A 20,858-nucleotide genomic window follows, 5' to 3' on the forward strand; every position below is an offset into this window, starting at 1 on the left:
AGGACAGGACAGATTTTGATAAAACAATACAGCAGGATCGAATACGACAGTGATGAAAATAAGTACCAGCCTACGTGCCCAGGAAATCAGGAGGAGCCAAAAGGAACTTACATAGTTGGCCTAATTAAATTAAATAGAGCATTCTCTCACTTTGGCTTCCCTTCATGGGAAATCTGAGTTTGGGAGCAAACACTGGTGGTACCTGGTAGATAGCTGGGATTTCTTAGCCTGGACATGCAGAGGTCAAAGGGGAAATGGCGTGGACAACTGGAAGTGAATGGGCGCTAATTAGTAAAGATGAGACTAACATAAAAAAGTGTGTAGCCCGTTGATTATCTTCCCACTTAGTGCCTTTATACAACGATTTGCAAGGTTGAAGCAGGAGACAACAAATTTGTCATTAAACAGAAATAGTTCATAGCTGTCAGCTTCTCACATTGCAACTCAATTCTCTCTTCTTGTTCACAGCATCCCCATCCACACCCACTGGCAGGCGACAGGAGCCTCATTGTACTTTGGGGCTGCTGAGCAGGGGGCAGCATCCTCATCCACCTATTCGGTGGGATGTCTGGGGTCTCCTGACCTTTCACCGTAGACCGCACTAGCTTCAGCTCCTGCCACAGCCAGCACTGGGGAGGGGGGGCGGGGGGGGGGCTGGCACGGGAGCCTATAAATCACTGTCCGAGTGCAGAAGGTGCTGCCCCGGTTGTCAGAAGGGAGGCAGGGCTCTGCTCCGTAAAACCATACACATCCTTTGTTTAAGGGACACAGAATAGACTCTGGGACAGAAGTAACTTTTCTAAGGAAAGATTTAGAAATAGCAAAAGCATTGTCAGTGTTAGCACATGATATTCTCGCCCTTTTGAGTCAGAAGTGGCTTTGTACGTTTTGCCTTCAAGCTGTCTGCACCCCAAGAGCTGGCCAGCGAGATCAGGGGTTAGGGCCTGCGCTGGGCAGCCAGCAGCCTGGGTGTGCAGCCTGCTTCTGCCACCTGCTATCTGTGTCATTTCAAGCAGATTGTTTCATCTCCGGAGGCTTCCATTTCCCCATCTGCAAAGCTGGGCTAATAACCATACCTACCTGCCCTCCCTTAAAAGGCTGAAGTGAGGGGGTAAATGACTTACTATTTGAAAACTGCTTGGAACAGTGCCTGACACATTAGTAAGCGATACAGTATTTGTTGGTAAACAAACAAACAAACAAAACCCCCCCACCACCAACACCAAAAAGACACAAAACCATTGCAAGTCTCATCATTCAGAATGTACCCTCATAGAGGAAACTGCCTTCTAAGTGGAGGGTTATGTATTCAAGTTGCCTATAAAAGACCATGTGCCCTGTATCATAATTAAGACAGCCTCAAAGCTCAGACTGGTTCAGAGATCGTTTCTGTGGAAAGCAATGGCACGTCCTCCTAGCTCAGTGCTGGCTGCACATCTTCCCCGGGAGTGGACGTCGGGAGATCTCATCGAGCCGTGGTAAGGACTTGGGGAAGAGTGGCTTGTAAAGTCCTGGGCATCTTCAGGAGCGTGAGGACAGGAAGCACCCACACAGTGCAGAGAGTGGTGTGGCCCAGGGAGGCAAATTTTTTCCAGCAAAGAGCTCAAAGATCAGGCATCTGTCCTCTGAAGACAGCCTTGCAAGTGGAAAGAAGAACCGTGACACAAGAGCAGAAACTGAGCAGCAATCGTGGATGGGGGAGCCCCCCATGGCAGACTGGCAGGACCAGGTGGAGATGAGAAGGGGCTGAGCCCGAGGGCAGGACAGGGCTGGAAGGCAGCTCAGTGCTCTCAGAAGGGTCGACAGGAGCTGCCTAGTCAGTAGCTGGATCTTACTTACACTTCATTCTCCCACCCACACTGAAAGTCTGTACTAGGCTCATCCTTGGCCCAACCTCCGTTTCAGATTTGGAACAAAGAATAAATCTGAACTTAGTGCTCTAATTTGATGCTAGATTTAGTGTCTTACTAAGCAATGCCGAAAAATTTAAAAATTAAAAAAGGGCCCCCTGTCATCTGTCGAGATAACTAACAGAAGAGACGAACTACCTAAACTCTCATTTTAGGACACCCTGATCCCTGAGGTCTCTGAACACACAAAGTCCCTGCCATCCCAGCAGCACCCGCTTTCCCACCTCAAGTAATCAACTGGGCATGATCCCACTGGACCCCTGGCCTGAAGCTGCAGGCTCGAAGCCCAAACGCAAGGATGCTCATTGGTACGCTCCCTTACTGGGAAAGAGCCATCATCTTCTTTGGGATTCCAACACCGATGCTACTTAAAAGTTTTGCTTTGTCTACAGACCCAACAGAGGTGTGCCCCTCTTTAGCAGGCTTACTGTTGGGGCCAAGCGGAGATGACCCGTAGTCTCCTGTTTCAGAGGAAGGGGGCCCTGCGGGAGAGAGGGAGGAGTTCTGAGCCGAGTTCTGAGACCAGCTGGGTCTGGCTCACAGCTGTGCTTCCGAAGGATCTAGGACTGTGAGGTTATACTAGAGCCATTCGTCACACGTGGCTTTTTAAATTTAACTACATTAAATAACGTTCAAACCTCCGTTTCTCAGCCACCCTAGCTGCATTTCAAGTGCTCCATTACCCACATGTGGCTACTTTACTTGGCCCGACAGATATAGAATGTTTCCACCATTATAAACAGCGGTAACTGACCCTCTCTGAGACCTAATGGTCCCATCGGGGTAACAGCATTTGCCTGGGTTTAGGCCCTCACAGGGCTCGGCCAGGAGCAGCGATCTGTAACGTTCTGAGCGTTCATCTGTAACCGTTACTCTAACAGGTCTTACCTCACATAATCCTCACAATCTCTAGAAGAAAGAAGTGACATCATCCACACTTAGATGGAAGGAGAAATGGAGGCCTGGAGGAGGTGAATAGTTTGCTCAGCCACACGGCTGATAAATGGGAGGGAGGGGATTTCCATCCAGGTAACTCTGACCTTGAAGCCCATGCTCCTCACCATCGCCCCACTGCTTCTCCAGTGGGCTTCCCGAAGGTCCCTCTGCTCCAACATCCGTACATGGACACAGTGGCCTGAGGTCAGCTCTGACCGGGATTTCTGGAGGTGTGAAAGCTTTCACCTCAACTACTGTGCGTGACTACAAAGTGGAGCTCTGAGAGCCGCTGATTCTTGCCTTAGACCCCAAACTCCATTTATTTGTTAAGTGTGTTCAGGAAGTGTTACAGAATATGGATTCTAACAAAAAGACTCTGGGGTCTGTGTGAGTGTATTTGTGTATTTTTACATGATAGAGTATATATAAAGCCCTCTTATAATGGGAGAAGCATGTATATGTAACCAGTATCATACATAGTGTTAACAGTGAAAGAAAACAAACTGGGGGAAATGAGTGTAATTGGCCGATAAAAGGTCTTATCCTTAATATAGAAAAAGTATGTAGTATCAATAGGAACAATACTAAAACCAACAGAGGATTGGGCAGTGCCCAGGAAGAGGGGCACGGGCTGGGAGGGGCCCCTCGGGTGCTACCGTATCTTCATCAGGGCGGTCGTTGTACAGGTATGTTCAAAGGTAAAGTCACTGAGCCACACTCCTAAGTTTAGTGCCCTTTAGATGAAGAATGTAATAGCTAGGTAAAATGCAACAAAGCGTATAAACTGAAATATAAACTTGAGAGGTCTTCGTCATCAGCTAAATGTGTGCTCTCTTTGTCCCCCAAACAATGAATGTAAGAGGACTGAAGTGAGTTAGAGACATAACAGCTGAGTTATTTTGATATATTCTGTGAAACAGCCCACCCAGATGACCTGCACGTCCTGTGCCACAAACAATGACGTAATGATCAAGCAGCGGTACTCCTTTTCACTGATCCCATTAAACTGCTCTGTCGGCCGTCCTTCCCCACCCTGCACGTAGTTTTGGGCCGGCACCAAAGTCTTGGAGAACCTTTAGGTACAAGAATTGTCTCTTCCATCAGAATGTCCAATCCAAAACATTGATCCAAGTTCCAGTTCAGTCCAGAATAAGACATTTCCTTCCTAGCCGAGCCTGGCCTGCTTTCAGCCTGGAAGCCTACCCAAAGGCCCCCCGTTCTTTCCCCAACACCTCCTCTCCACTTCTCGCTTTCCCTTCTTGCTTTCACTTTCCCCTGTCAGGGCAGGTGGAGCTGGGCGCTGCTCTGGATATGGCAGGTGGACGGTGGCTAACTCCTGTGGGGCACCTGGTGGGATTTCCGGAGCCCTCTCCACTGGAGACTGAAGACCAGCTCCCCTGACTCAGGCAATGTCTGGATCCTCTCACGCTCACATCAACCTGGTGTCTGGCACCCTCCGGTGCTCAATTCTTGCTAGTGAATGAATGAAGGAGGTGAGGGAAAAGAGAGGAAGGTAGCAACGTTCCCTCCATGAGCTCCTTAGGGAAGGAGATTTTTATGTGAGTAGGTCATTTTTATCTGATCTCGTGCTTTTAAAAACATTCCCCTTAACCTACGGTTAAGAAAACGAGGGATCATTTCATTCTTGGCCACTTGTCACTCCAACGGGTCCCAGAGTCAGATGGAGCAGGTGGTAATCTGTGGACACAGCTGCGGGTTGCTTCATCAGTGCCGTTCCATGGTCTGTAGAATTCCTCCAACAACTGGACCGAGTATCTCTCCAGAATCAGTGGATCAATAAGGCAATGCGGGAAAACCAAAACTGCTCTAGATTATACACACCAGGCCTCGGACACACACTCGAGTGCCAGCCTCAGAGCCCCGCCCTCTCCTGTCTGTGCACAGAAGACAAACCAGCCCGGGGAGCACGGGGTTAAAAGCACTGCGGCCCGAAACCTGCAGACAACTTGGCACTGGGCAAATGACACGTGAGGCCTCCTAGCAGGAGACGCTTGAGAAGCGTGTGGACACCTAATGAAAACATTTCTTTCTCTCAGATTCTCTATACACACAGCCCTGACTTCTGGTCCCCTGGGGGCTTTAGTCTCTGTCTTGGCTGACTTCGGAAACTGTAAATGCTTGAGAATGACCTCCTGGAGAGGATGAACAACGGCAACATGAACACGTAAACTGGATTTGGGCATCTCCCAGGTGCCCAGCACTGCAGAGCCCTGAGGAAGCAGACACAAAGATGAAGAAGACAAGTCCTGTCTGCAGGGAACTAGGGCTCCTTGTCGGGGGATGAAATGTTCACCTCCTGTCCTTAGCTGGAAGGGATTTGGTCACACCCACCTACAGTGGACTTTATGTCTTTCACGCTTCTTGATTCTATGTTGCCTTTATTTTATTTTATTTTTAAAGATTTTATTTATTTGACAGAGAGACACAGCGAGAGAGGGAACACAAGCAGGGGGAGTGGGAGAGGGAGAAGCAGGCTTCCCGCTGAGCAGGGAGCCCGACGCGGGGCTCGATCCCAGGACCCTGGGATCATGACCTGAGCCGAAGGCAGACGCTTAATGACTGAACCACCCAGGCACCCCTCAATGTTGCCTTTAATCCTCCCTACATCCTTGGGGGAGGCAAGAGATGGATGGGTGTTCTCATTCTCAGAAGAGGATATTAACCCCCAGTGAGGCCAAGGGACAGAATCGGGCCCCACAGAAGATAAAGTGGCAGAGCTGGAAGAACACGTGTATCCCGACTCTGGGCTGCAGCTTCTGCTAACCCATAGACAAGGCATGTGGGAGGAACCCAGCCAGGCCTTGTGGCTTCACTTTCCACATGAAAGGCAACAAATGAGTGAAAAAGCACAACAAAATGAAGAGAAACTAGGGCAGAATATATAACAGATGAAAACTTTCAGAATCAGAAAAAAAAAAAAAGGCATTCTAGCCTTAACCAAATACTTATTAAAGGAAAGCCTAGAAGTTTCCAGGAATGGCGTTCTAGCACACATTGCAGGAAAGGAGTTGAGGGTGACATCCTAGGGAAATTTTATTTCTCTGGAGAACCAACACTCATAATTCTCCCACTCTATTTCTCCTGAATTAAGTTCAGGGTCGTATCTGCCAATATTAGTTACCTTCGATGAGAAGTGAGAAATAGATACATGATACCTAATATTTTGTAGAAGACTCAATTCTCTAGATTTTTGGGGGACAAAGCTACATCTTGTCACTTCCCTGAGGCTTTTCTGTTTTCAGTAAATTGAAGTGGTAGTTCTGGTTGGTCTACCATGTGAGGAGAAATGCAACTGTTAGCATGTTTGGCTGTATTTTTGAAAAGATTACAACTTCTTACTCATTTTTTTGGAAAAGTTATTAATTAAAAATAATCAGGTTGCCACAATAATGTTACAGTCTTCCTTAATGGACTCAACCTGCACAAAGTGAATCAGATAATGAAAAATCCTATTGTCCAAGTCCTTCATTTTGGGAGGTGAAAACCAAAGACAGCAACGATGAGGGTTAACTAGCAGAGTTCTTTCTCTCTTTATGCACCATGGCGGTCCGCTTGCTTGGGGCCCGTCAAGCCAGGGGCAACACCCACACCTCCTGGGGGCTAAACTGGCTCAGGCCATGCCAGGGTGATGGAGAACTCACATGAATGAGGAAGGGGACAGGATGTGCACACGATGAGGTTACACCAGGACAATGGGAAACCACAGATCCTTAAAATCTACTCACACATTCAGGGAAGGTAAGAAAAGACAAAGGAGTGAATGGTAAGAGCTTCCTCTGGCACATCAGGGTCTACATTTTATACAATAATCATGTCAGGACAAAAGACTGAATATCTGAGCAATGTGTACCATCCACATATGCCTCCAATGTAGAAAAGCTGGGATTCCCAGTGTGGGCCCCTAAATGGAACTGATGACAAAGTGCTTCCCCACATACAAGCACACCTTGAGTAACAGGCTGCAAAGTAGCTGAACTGTCCGAACAACAGCTAACACTTAGGGTGCTTTTTGGATTACAACTAAAGGCCCCGGGATACAATCTGAATAAAGAGACCCTTGCTTTCATATCAATCCACTTTCTATTCCAGTGACTTGGTGCTATTCAATCTAATACTGCCTGTATGCACATATGTATTTATGCAAGTACAATGCAGCCAAGGTCAAGCCAAATGATAACACCTTACTGTAAATCTCTTTATCATAGAAGCAAGGGATTCAGTACACCCATCTCCCTGTCTCTGAGTTCTCTTCACCCAAAGTAAAGTAAGCCCAGCATATTGTCAATTGCTTTGCGACTCTTTTCTAGCTACTACAAGAGTTTTATGTGAATTGTGAGGGATTCCTGTTTCAGATTATTAGAAAAAGAGGGCACTGGGGATTGACAGAAAGGAGGTGAGGCTGATAGGGAAGCAAGATTAGAGGTTTTGGAGAGAAGATTTGCAGATAGGAGGAAGCTGAGCCCAAGTCAATCTGGGCTTTCACTTTCAGCAGGGAAGACAAGCGAGGGGCATCTGCTAAGCCTTGGGTACTGAAGCTACTCCGCATCTCTGAAGCCACCGCAGGCCCCCGGAATCAGAAGTCAGGACCCCGAGTCCAAAGCCAGAGAGGGATGGGATGGACAGTCAAACACAGGAGAAACCTCATTATCATGTATCTGCAATGAGGCAAATGGGACTTACAAGCAGCTCCCTCAGATGATGAGGAGGAGAGACTAGACATTTTCAGTGGACTCAGGATGGTTCTCGGAATTTGAGTCATATGGGATCCATTTTTATTTATTTAAGATGTGTAAGATAAAATTTTTACATCCTATATTTAATGTGCTACCTTCATTTTTATTTTAATTAACACTTAAGAATTGTCACGGGCTAACTGATGGTGGGGCCCAAATCCCACTTTTCCCAATTAGTGAATTCTCCCACAGGGATTCCAGGCACCTGGCTCTCTTGTGACCCCAATCTCATGGACTGTTGTCACCAAGGGCCACGTGGCAGACCCATGACAGCCTCTGAGAATATAATGAAGTGAGACCTGGAAGTTCCTTCTTTCTTTATTCATTAGCATGTTATTCACATTTTATATGTTTAATGCATTCTGATCTGAGCCATGGAGGGCTCCCTTCCCTCTCTTCAAAACTCTCCTGGCAGGGTGCTAGGCAGCCACCTGTCTGCCAGGGCCCGCCCATTATTCGGCAGTGGGTGACAAAAGCACAACTCGTGGGGCGCCTGGGTGGCTCAGTCATTAAGCATCTGCCTTTGGCTCAGGTCATGACCCCAGAGTCCTGGGATCGAGCCCTGTGTCGGGCTCCCTGCTCAGCGGGAAGCCTGCTTCTCCCTCTCCCACTCCCCCACTTGTGTTCCTGCTCTCGATATCTCTGTCAAATAAATAAATAAAATCTTTAAAAAAAAAAAAAAAGCACAACGCGTGTCTCAAGCCCATGAAGCAAAGGAGGCCCTTCCCTTACTTCGTGAAATTGTGAAATGGGTATAAATTTTACGAAGGTGTACTGAAAACACACAAACAAGTAACAAGGAGGTGTCCTGTCAGCATGATGCAATTTCAAAACAGAATACTAGGAACCAAAACATCCAAGGCATGAGGCAAAGTATCTCCTAAATCCGCCTGAGAAAATACTCCCTGACCAGACACCAGAGCGTGTGGGTCCAGAGTGTTGCTCATCTCCGGGGGCATCTGCTGCTTACCTCCAGCTACAGGGAGGGCCCTATGAATGGCGCTCCCTGGGGGGCACAGTACAGTGGCTCTAGCGCCTCAGGTGGGTGCCGTTGTCTCAAAAGATGAAGAAAGAGGGACCGGGCTTCACCTCCTGTGTCACGCCAGATCTGATACAGTGGATATTTGGCAAATATGCATGTGTTTGCTTTGATCTCTACGTCTGTCCTATTTCTTCCCTTTCTGTTCTAATTCCAAGGTTTCAGACCCTAACTCCAAAGGCTCAGAAGGCGTTTTACAAATGTAACGACTTAAAAAGTTGGTTTAAAAAAAAATTCCTTGAAAGCAATTAACGTTACCACTAAATTACCTGTGCGTGCTTTGAGACCCAGTGACGGAGGACATTCAGGACTCGATTGGTGGCTGTTCTCCGAATAATAAACTCTTTGTCGCATGTCCTCTCAGTGTTGTTAAATCCTTAGGAGGAGAATAAACACACACATGTTGTTAAAGCCAATCCCCAGGAATCTGGAAAAGGTCACGTATTTTAGGACATGGGTTAACGGACACTCACAAATACACACCTTGGCAGGTGGCTTCAGAATGTGGTGAATTCTGCTTACTTACCTGTTATACCCTCAGCTGTGAGGCTACCACATAGATAACAGGTGCAATTAAATGAATAATGTGCACACATTTATTAAAGGCCACTGATTAAAGCTAAAGCTGATCTAATAACATTTCCATTTATGCGTGCCTTGTTCTAGAACATAAAGCCAAGAAAGTTATAACAAAATATTTAAGTGAACATTAGTTGTACTTTTGTCCCAAAGTCATTATACAACCAATAATATTTTCAATAGTTAGATGGAGAGGCCCATACCTAGGCTCACAGATGATACAAATATCTTATTATGCACCCATGTATTGAGAAGCAGGATAGCATAGTGTTTAAGAACATGAACTCCACAGTCAGACTATCTGGGTCCAAATCCCTGTTGTCCTACCCTGGCAAGTTACAGCACCTCTCTGTAACTGGTTTCCTTGTGTGCTGCAGGGGCTAATGCGTACCTACCTCACAGAGTTGTTACAGAGATTAAGTTAGTTAATACGTGTTATAAGCATTTAGAATGACACCTGGAACAATAGTGAGAGCTCAATAAATGCTAGCTATTATTACACTTCAATACTGGTTGAGTGTCTCTGGTTTCCCTCTGTGCCAATGTAGGTCTCGGTCTTGACCACCTTTTCACTATGAAGAAACTATTTTAAATTTTTTTCTATTGAGTCTCCATTTTAAAAGATTTTACCTTCCAATCATAATTAAGTGACATATTTCTTTTAAAAATGAATGCAAGCCTTATATAACTTCACTGGCAAACTTCCTGAAAGTTGTCTAAACTCACTTATTCCGTTTCCTCATCTTCTACATACTCTACATCCTACTCACCCCATCTTACCATCAAAACAGCTCCTGTTAAGGTCACTAGTAACCTGCATGTCTCTATATCCAATAGATATCCATCATCTCTCCATTGGAAAGCTCATCTGACGAACACTTATAAGCAAATCCTCATGTATTTATAACCCCAGATCTCTTCTCTGGGCTCTGGATCCATATATCCAATTGCTTCTTGATATTTTCCTCTTAGATGTTTCAAAAACCTCAAACCCAATCTGTATAAAAGAAAAAGCCATGGCCTTTCCACCAATCCTTGTCCTTATCCAGTGGTTCCAATTTCACTAAAGGAACATCACTAGCCATCCAGTTATATAAGCCAGAAACTCTGTTTCTTCCTGATAATTTTATCTGCTAAGTAAATCTCAAATCTGTCGATACCTTCATGTCTACAAAGCCAAAATTGAAGTTGAGCTGCCAGCAACTCTCAATCTGGTCTACTGACAATCGTCTTGTCATTCTTGCTTTCTCAAATCCGTTCTCCTCTCTAAAGTGAGAAAGAGCTTTTCAAAGGCCAAATTATATGTGTCATTCCCTGGTTTAAAGCCCTTCAATAGCACTTATGATAAACAGAAAAGCTCCTTAACACAGCCCACAAGGTGTTCCATGCTTTGACTCCTAGCTCCCTCTCAGCCTTTTCTGGAACCATATTCTTCTCACTTCTCCCCTTTCATCTCACCACCCTTCTTTTAGTCCTTCATCCTCACCCCAGGGCCTTTGCACATACTGTGCTGCGTCTGGCACAATTATCACTCCCCTTTTCACTCAGTGGAAGCTATTCTTGTTTATTTCACTTCCCCAATTAAGCCCTTCCTGGCCTGAGCTGAACGAATCATCACATCTCACAGCACCATATGCACGTTTGCTTTCTGGCACTTGTTCCATTTACAATTTCACATTTATTTATGTAGACGGGAATCGGGTATGTTTTTGCTGAGCACAATGAGCACATATCTGGCATGTAGCAATGCTGTACACAATATATATTTGCTGAATAAATGAATGAAAGCCTGGATAGTGGGAATTTACTAACTATTGAATGTGATTTGAATGTAAAGATGATAGAGTGAAAGACTAAATGAATAGTCCTCAGACTCTATGAATTGAGTCAGACAAAAAAAATCTATGAACTTCTTAAGGGCAGAGGCCCCTTTTGCGTACTGCTCTTTGGATGTGGACAGGCCTCTTCGACCCTCTAGCAGACAACCATCAGAGGATCATGATGACGTGCTCTTGGCAGAATAGATCTCTTTTTAAAAAAATCTTTTGCTATTAAAAGCTTAAAAATTCTGGGTACAATATAATAAATATCTTTTAAAATGAATAGCTGAGTTCTCAAGAAAATAAGGAATTTCCCAGGGTCAAACACACAGGGACCTGAAAACCAGAACCAAGCCTCTGAACTGATGCTAGCAGCCCCAAGAGGAGAGCAGCTCACCAGCCTTGGTAACACAGGATTTGGATTGTAAATCCATGTGGTTCAGAAGAAGCCCCACGGCCTTCATGAAGTATGGGTGAGAGAATGGGAACTGAGACTCCCACATAAAGCTGGAACTCGCAAAAGACCAGTCCCTCTGTGAAGAGCAGACTGGGGGAAAGTGCTTCAAGTGCACAAGGAGACAGTTAAGAAGCTTATCTGTCTCAGCCTGAATCTCTGTGAATATGGGGAAAAAAAGCCTCCCTGAGAATTGATAGCCACAGGCCCACTTCATGTAGATTTGAAGCTCAGATTAAGCCACTATTGGATGGTCTGTCCCTCTAAATGAGAAGCTAAAAAGTGGCCCAGGCCAGTGATAATCCTGGGACCCCTGACAAAAGTATACACAAAACCTCTCTGGAGGGACAGCACTCAACCTCAGCCTGTAGCGGATCACCACTAAAACAAAACAAAACAAAAAAACAAAAAAAAAACTCTGAAGAAAAACTCACAATCCAAAATTACAAAACACTCAAACTGTCTGCCATGAACAAGGATCAGTAGACACAGGGATGAGGAATGCCCCACCCCACCCCTCCACCACTACCAAGAATTCCAGGTACCAGAACTATTAGATAGATCCAGTTCAAACTAAAAATGTTTACAAAGACTAGTGATATAAAAGTGGGAACTGAAAACATGACAAAAGAATAAAAAAATTTTAAAGTCAGATTTTACAGGAACCACATAACACTTCTTCAAAGCTAATAGAATTATTCTTTCAATTATTGTTAAAAAAAAATAGAAGAGTCAAAATCGAAAACTCAAGGATAGATAAACACTGATTAGACAGACCCCACTGAATAAACAAACAATAAACTGGAAAGAGATTTAAAAAACAGACTTCAGGGGCGCCTGGGTGGCTCAGCCGTTAAGTGTCTGCCTTCGGCTCAGGTCATGATCCCGGGGTCCTGGGATCAAGCCCCGCATCGGGCTCTCTGCTCGGCGGGAAGCCTGCTTCTCCCTCTCCCACTCCCCCCTGCTTGTGTTCCCTCTCTCGCTGTGTCTCTCTCTGTCAAATAAATAAAATCTTAAAAAAAAAAAAAAAAGACTTCAGAAAAGTACTCAAATGCAGTACAAAGAGTTTAAGAGCAAAAACAGAGAAAAAGGTATTAAAAGACATGGAGGAAAGAATTAGAAGTTCCAACAAAAAATCAGAAGGTCAATATAGGAAAATAATTTTTTTGACTTGATGGAACACATGAATCTTTAGGTTCAGGAATTGCAATGAATCCCAAGCAGGATAAATAAAATGAAAGCCACACCTAGAAAAACTGCAAAATGATGGAACTCCAAGACAAAGATAACTTTGAAGCAACTGGTGAGGATATATTTATGATCTGTAAAGGAAAGGCAGATGAAAAGGATAGGAAACGGTATGGGGAATGGGGTAAGTAGACAAGAAGGCTCAAATCAACCAAATTAGAGTAGAGACTTCAACTGGAGTGAGAGCTGGGGAATAATAAGGCACCATCATTTTGCCAGAGGATGGAAGTCAAAAGCTCTTGGAACACTGAAAAAGGGTAATGAGACTGAGTCCCCCACCTGCATATATAAGTATAAGGATGGCCAATCGGTGAGATGAGAATAGAAGATGGGAGTGAGAAATGGACAGAAAGATAAAAATCAAAGTGAAATATTAAGAAAGAAAAGCAATTTTAACAAGCTGCTACTCCTTTAATGTATTTTGGAAAAAGCATCTATCACTACTTATCTCTGCATCTGCAACAGGGGTAGGTGGCAGGGGAGTTTTATTTTGAAAGAAAGGCAAGGAACACTCTTCTGCTCTCCAAGTTATTTCGTGTCACACATTAAAAGGCCACTTAAGGGGTTTTCTTTATCAAATTTCCAATATTTCCATAAATTCAAATCTCAACCTCTCTTACCATTTAGATTAGGATTTGATTATATGGTTTGGATGTTCTTCATAACTCCTTCTAGTAACCATGTTATTTATCTTTTCTGTGGCGATCACAGCTCGGTAAGGTCTCACTACCTCTGCTGCTCAAAGCGCATCACCTGCTGCCACTTGCAGGACTCAACATGCTCTTGGAAAGTGACCGGGTACTCACTTAAGCGATCCCCAACCATGCGCACTCAGTGCGGCTGGGACAATCCACAGCTGGTCGGAAAGGTGACTAAGATAGCAGGAGCAGCCTTCCAAGTGCTGCAGCAACGCTGAGAACCAGGGAGCGAAGGCTCCAAAGACACGCATTCCACTGCACCCTCACAAGGCACACCATCCCTATACGGCTCCAGGATGGACAAGAAGTAAAGTCCAGAGCAAATCACTTCACCTCTCTGTGGCTCAGTTTCCTAACTTGTAAAATGAGCAGAATAAAACCATATAACGTTATGTTAAAATTAAATAATTCCTGTAAAACAAGGCACTCAATGAAATGATATTTATTCTATTCTCACCTAGAGCAGGCTTCATCCATCCATCCGCCCCCTTGATCCAATGGCCCTCGCTAAATACTTTTGACAGAAAGCTAGTGATAAGCACATGTGAAAGCAGCAAGGATCTGATGAACATCAACTTATTTTCCTCCTGGAGAACCTTTCTCACTGCTTGATCAACGGATGGAGATCTTTGATTTTCTAGAGAAATACTCTCTCAATGCTATGTAAACCAGCAACAGTTTAGAAATTCCCTAAACCAGATACATGAACCATCTTTCTGAGGGGCCATACCTGCAGCAAATGCTGTTAGATCAAGTTTTATAAAAGGAGCTGCTGCTTATTCATGAACTGAAATTAATGCCTTACCTGGGCTCTCATGTGCTCACTCACATCATCGGATATGCCCGGCTCCCCATTTTTCACAGACTTTAAAACTACATGATCGGAGCAACAATCTTCCATCACTCATCAGGTTTTCTCCTTATTTTAAGTCCACCATCTAAACTGGGGGCTGCCTGGGCAATATTTATTTCTGAATTTTAGCACAAGCCACACAGCTAATTGGTGGCAATTCCATGTGGAAGCTACTCGATCCGAGAATCACAGATCCATCCCCCAAGGAGTTCTTGTGCCATTTTTTTGGAATAGCAAATAGAAAATCTTTGCAGGGCTTTACACATCTTTCACTTGTCAAGTGTGACAGCACAGTGAAACCACATATACCAAGAGAGTTTCTTTTATGAATGCACATATCTAGAATACGGCACCCCAAGATTCCTGTCTTTCCAACTTTTGCATATTCTTTTGCAGTTGTAGGCACTGGTCAAAATGACTAATGTGGGCAACAAAAGCCATCTGGAGAAGTGATAAGTACTGAATCACCATACATGTGAATTTAAGAATGAGATTCAACTTTATGCTCCTTCCCCCAGACACCTTGTGAGTCACGCCATCCCCTATAGCAACTGGTAGATGTGACATCTCTCTCATTAAATATACACTCCTTGGTGAAGGGATTTCATCTCAAGCATCTTTGTAGGCCCTTCAGCTTTGCACACAAGCACTCAGCAGTTACTTAATAAAAATTCCATCACTCCCTTTGGAAACTATTTGAAAGTGTCTGCAAGTGCTTTATATCTGAAGTAAGGGCATCCTTTTACCATATTACTGTGATGACCACACATTTGAAATCTATCACAACCAGAACATACAGTAAAGGAGTTGGGAGGGAGCCAAGGAAGTTGAAAAATAGGGGGGGGAAAGGGAAAGTTTCATTTTATTCTTGAAATGATATGATACTCGGCCAACTTCACTGCCTACTTTGTGAGAGGCAAGTAAAATAATGTGATATGGAAATAAGATTACACATAGGTGAATTATGGGCTAGTCCAGTTAGAGTTATCCTGAGGCTACAGAGGACAAACTATAAAAGACAAGGAGTTCTTGAGCAGGGTGAAGTGTTTTTAATGTCAGAAGTAGATCACCAAGAATTGGACCATGGAGCTCTTATTACTTCCAACAAAGCATCTTTAAGCCATCCTTCTGAATTGGTGAGGAAAGTCAGAGTAGAATCCGAAAGAGCCAAAAAGCAGAGAGATAATAATGCTATCAGTGGTCCATGGTGGTACGCTGCCCGGGAGAAAAAGTAAATGCTAACAATTGGTTACTTTATCAAATATCTAGGAACTGTTTCTTGTTGTGTTTTCATCACCACTATTTTGCATTGCTGTCTTAATAAATTTAGGCTTGTTGAATAAATGCACTGTGATCACTTTAATGTTTACATCAGTGAGGGAATTGAGAAAAGTATGTCAGTGATGCATCATTTTTCATTTTATACAAAGGAGCCTCAATCTCTCCAATAACATCAATGTTCTCAATATGCTTTGCTTTATCTAGTAAATACCATCCTAAAAAATCATGTTATATAACTCGTTTGTACATTTCCATGTACATTTCTATCCTTTGGTTTCTGGCATGGAAAGATCATTAATATTTATTACTGCTTTTTGCCAGGTACTGTACTAGGAGCTTTACAAGTGGTATAGAATTTCACCCTCACAACCAAGGACAATAGTACCAATTGCCATTTATTGCATGCCCACCAAGTACTGAGTAAAGTATCGTGAACAATGTGGCTTCTTCACCAACAACAGCATCTGAGTTGGGGTGAATGTTATCCCCATTTATGGATAAAGAAACAAAATCAAAGAGGTGAAGAAACCTGGCAAAGGTCATAGTTACTAAGCAGCAGAGCCAGGATTTGAGCCCAGGTCTGTCCACTTCCAAAGCCAGAGTGCTTTCAATGGCATCTCATTGCCTGGATCCAAAGTCGAGACTTCAAATTTTTCTTACAAGGTGGTAAACCAACAGTTAAGGCGACAACAGAGGATGCTGAAAAGCGAGTGCTTCTCTTTTAGTTCTAAATTTTGAGGTGTGCTCACAGAATGGCCCCGATTATAGAAGTATGTGTTTTGTACTGCAATGAATACCGAACAAAACCCTTTATTTATCTAACTAAAATTAAAATTTTCTCCAAATGTGCTCTTTCCTCAAATTCATTATGTTTCCTATTGTAAACAACATATAGACCAGTGCTTTTTAAACTTCCAGTCCCATGACTTATTAATGGGCATTAAACCAGTTTAGTGGGCTTTAGCAGAATTTAAAAAATGAAATAGTGGGCTTTAGCAGAATTTAAAAAATGAAATAGATGAAACTATTTGAATAGACTGTACATAGCGAGGGTGAGTATTCTTGAGGGAAACTTTTGTATCAATTGTGTGTGTGTGTGTGTGTACCCTGAATCAAAATGTAAAATGTTATTTCTTAGAGTACGTTGCAATAAAAAAGTTTGAAAGTGACTGATCTAGACAACCTGATTTTTAGACTATATTTAAACTATCTGCATGAATTTCCTAGAAATCCCGGGTAACTGTGTTCTTTACTCTGAAACATGTCTGCAGGAACAAGCAGAGCATGCTTCTTCTCTTACCGTCCCCACTTTGCTTCTGTCACCAAATACTCTCCCCACTCCGTGCCCAATCCTCCAGTTTGTCCACCACTGTCTCATTCCTTGGTTCCCGATCTGTGCTCCAGCTGATTCCATTCAGTTCTCACTCCCTCAGGGACCTAACTGTCTCATGGTTTTTCTGTGCACTCCAACCAACACCTCCAGTTCCAATATGCCCCCAAATCCCTCATTTGAAGCTTCTTAGGAGGGATTTCCACATAATGACACATTCTATCCTCATAAGTAATACACCCAAGAATTAAATGTATGTTTCTTGCTCTCAAGCTCCTCCCCATCTTAACCTTCCTGTTGAGGTAACGGGATAACCACAGTTTCAGCTTCTCAGGTGGGAAACCTCACTCTTCTCTGTCTCTCCTTTGCTTTTCCCATTCAGTCAGCAAACACTGTTAACTTTTTGGTAGCATCTGTCAGATTTATCCCCTTTTCTCCACTCTCCTGCCACAATGTTAAGTCTAGGTTCTTCACACATGTGTAGTAGCTACTGTCTCCTAGATAACCTCCTTCTTTCATTCTCTCTGTCCTTCTAGTCTTCCTCCACCCATAATTCAATGATTCAGCAGCAGCTGTAGAGCTTCTACTGTGTTCCAGGGACCATGTAGGTGCTGGGCGACCGAGATGTGGTCCTTAATCTCATGGAGTTTGCTTTGTAAATGGGGACGAGATAGCCTCCAAATAAGTAAAACGCCAAAGTGTATAATTGGAAACCCTGCAAATGAGCAAGTTGCCTGTCTCTTCAAAAATAATCTTAAATCTCCCTTTCACTTGTTACTGTTCTAGCACAAGTACTTCTATCGTCTCCCCACTGCACACTGAACCAAATAGAAAATACATTCCTAGATATGAAGAAGATAAGTTACTTGCTCAAGATCACATAGCTAGTATACTGGAAAAAAAAGGTGAACACAGACAAGTAGGAGATTTGCACATACACTATGCTGATCATGATAACAGTGTTCTATTGCTAAGATATGCATGAGGCAATGAACAAATGCTGCATAGTGGTTTGGGGTTTTTGGGTTTTTTTTTAACCTATTTATAAATGTGTTCTTATCTCTCAGTTTTTAAGTTCTTCTTGCATTAACCTGAGATTTTCTCTAAGTACAATTAACTTTAACAATGAAAAAAACATATTTTTATAGACTGAGGAAAAGAAGCTCAGCAGATTTATCATTACTGTGATAAAAAATACACGAAGAATGGCAAAATCAATATCTTTCACTTGCTTTCATCTTTCAGGGAAATAAGTAACTAAAACTATCAGCTGAATTGTTTTTATGGATTTTTAAAAATGTGTGCTGTATAGATCCTTTTTTTTTTTTTTTTTAAGAGAGCAAGAGAGCAGGTGCACAAGTGGGGGAAGAGAGTCAGAGGGAGAGAGAGAATCTTAAGCAGGCTCCATGCCCAGCACAGAACCTGCTGTGGGGCTCGATCTCACAACCCTGAGATCATGACCTGAGCCTAAATCAAGAGTTGGACGCTCAAGTAACTGAGTCACCTAGGCGCCCCTGTGCTGTCGAGATTCTTAAAGGAATAATTTTACGCTAAACTTAAAAACTTGTGAGAGCCTTTGTGTTTTACTTCTATTCTCACAATTCCAGAAAATATATTCCTTGTTTTTACAGATGAGAAAACTCAGGCTCAGAGAAGTCCAGTCACCACCTAAGGTCACAGATAGTAAAACGAGAGAGACAGAATTTATGGCCAGATGATCTGATTCTAAAACCCAGGCTCTTCCCATTGAAACACACTACCTGAGTGACTGCTCCCAAGAAGGGTAAGGTGCTCCTGTTTATTGCTGTGTAATCTTCAGCCCTCCCATTGCTGTGGCCACCAGCTTCTGTGCTGGTGTGGAAATGCAACAGGAACAGGAATGCCAGTAAAGAGGGTGATGGTGACTTCTGCCCAAGCAGAACGAGGGCATTTGAGGAGTCGGTGGAAAGTGAAGACAGCAAGCAAGGAAAGTAACTTGTCAGGATTATTGCTGAGACAAGAAGGAAAGAAATAGCCTAGAAACTGAGAGGTGACACGGGTTCATAGGAGACAATAAGTTGAACCAGTTTGAAAGCTAAGATATAGCAATCTAAAAACAAAATTAAGATATAGATTACTTTATGTCAGAGTTTCTTGACAGCACAACCAGTATTAGTCAAGAGGCCTTTGAAAATACAGTGAATGTGAGGACTTCGGGGGAATATCGCGGAGTAGGAGGACCCCAAGCTCATCTCCTCCCATAGATACATCTAGATAACACCCACATGAGTGTAAACAATGCAGAAAACAAGCCAAAGACTTGCAGAACAGACCCTCCACAGCTAAATGTACAGAAAAGGCCACACTGCAGAGGGTAGGAAGGGCAGAGACTTAGTTCGTAGCTAAACAAATCCATGGCACTGCCCTCGGAGGGAGGGACCCTGCAGGTGTGGAAAGAGGAAAGAAACAGATAGGCCAAGCATGGAGAACCTGCCCAGGGAAGACGAATAACATTTGGCTTTGAAAACCAGAGCTGTATAACTTTATGAGTTCTTACAGTCAGTGGGGCTTAACACCGGGAACTTTAAAAGTCAGCGGGCTTGACTCTGGGAGAGCTTCAGGGCCACAAGAAATGGAGTCCACACCCTTAAAGAGCCCACACAACCAACAGCCCTTTGGAGATACAGCGAAGGAGGAGCAGCTTGAAAAACACCAGGGGTAAACAGGAGCGAGACTTCTCTACTCATCTCAGAGCATGTGCTGGAGGGGCAGGGATCCTTGGAAGACTTCTCCAGGAACAAAGGAGCTGGCGGACCCCATTCCCTCCATTGCCCCATAGCCTAGACATATGGACACCTATGGGCACCAGTCCTGCACCAACACTCCCTACATTTAAATTGCTAACAGCATGCCCTGCCCCCTGTGTTCTCCTATGGACATGCCCCTACCAGCCAGGCCTGAGCACTTGGTCTCCTCACACAGCAGATCTGCACAAACCTTGCTAAAACTGCTTGCCCAGCGCCCACATTCTCCTGCAGACATGCCCCCCCTCCCCTCCAGTACACCCTTGGCCAGAGCCCATCCAAAACAGTGCCACAAGCCTGGCAATGTGCAAGCGGCCCTAACAGGGACCAGCACGTCTCCAAAGGGATTCCTGCCCCAGGAGGAGAGGAAGATAACCAACACACACCAGTCCAACTGCAGCTCCAGCAGTTGGGACAGATATCTGGTCTGACTGCAGGCCCTGTTCACCATTGAAAGTTTCTGAGGGGACGACACAGAGAAAGCACCCTGCAGTTCAGGGCTACTATAGCTCTGGCAAACCCCTAGTCTGACTCAACCCAAGCCCAAAGCAACCCCAGACTGGCCCACTAACAAGGCACAGACTAAACCCTGCCCAAACAGGTAAAGAGAGCCATTGCAGATGACTGGACTGAAGGCAAATGTGGCTCAGCCACAATACTAGGGGGCATGCAGCATTGAGGAGACAGAGAAATATGTCCCAAGTGAAAGAACACGACAACATCACAACGAGGAGCTAAATGAAATGGAGATAAGTAATATGCCTAATAGAGAATTTAAAGTAATGGTCGTAAAGATACTCACTGGACATGAGAAAGAGTGGAGGATCTCAGTGAGATCCCCCAACAAAGAGATAGAAAACCTAAAAAAGAACCAATCAGAGATGAAGAACTCCATAACCAAAAATAAAAATACAGGAGAGGGAATAAATAGTAGACTAGAGGAAACAGAAGAACAGATTAGTGACCTGGAGGACAGAGAAATGGAACTGGAAAGGAAAAAAAAATAATAAAAAATGAAAATAGATATAGGGAATTCAGAGATAGCATCAAGCATAATAACATTCATATTATAGGAACCCCAGGAGAAAAGAGAGAGAAGGGGACAGAAAATTTACTTGAAGAAATAATAGCTGTGGGACGCCTGGGTGGCTCAGTCGGTTAAGGTCTGCCTTC

The 20,858-nt window shown here is 44.0% G+C and overlaps 1 protein-coding gene across 4 annotated transcripts in view; it reads right to left on the reverse strand.

Annotated features, from left to right (window-relative positions):
* The window catches only part of RASGRF2 (Ras protein specific guanine nucleotide releasing factor 2), a 235,850-nt gene that overhangs the window by 36,535 nt on the left and 178,457 nt on the right, over positions 1 to 20,858 (reverse strand). For all 4 annotated transcript variants that reach the window (XM_032404089.1, XM_032404088.1, XM_032404086.1 and 1 more), the window contains one exon: positions 8,909 to 9,015. In XM_032404089.1, the coding sequence (XP_032259980.1) occupies positions 8,909 to 9,015 (107 nt within the window). The remainder of the gene's footprint in view (positions 1 to 8,908; positions 9,016 to 20,858) is intronic.

The sequence above is a fragment of the Phoca vitulina genome, unplaced genomic scaffold (assembly GCF_004348235.1).
Source record: "Phoca vitulina isolate PV1807 unplaced genomic scaffold, GSC_HSeal_1.0 scaffold6, whole genome shotgun sequence".
Lineage (NCBI taxonomy): Eukaryota > Metazoa > Chordata > Mammalia > Carnivora > Phocidae > Phoca > Phoca vitulina.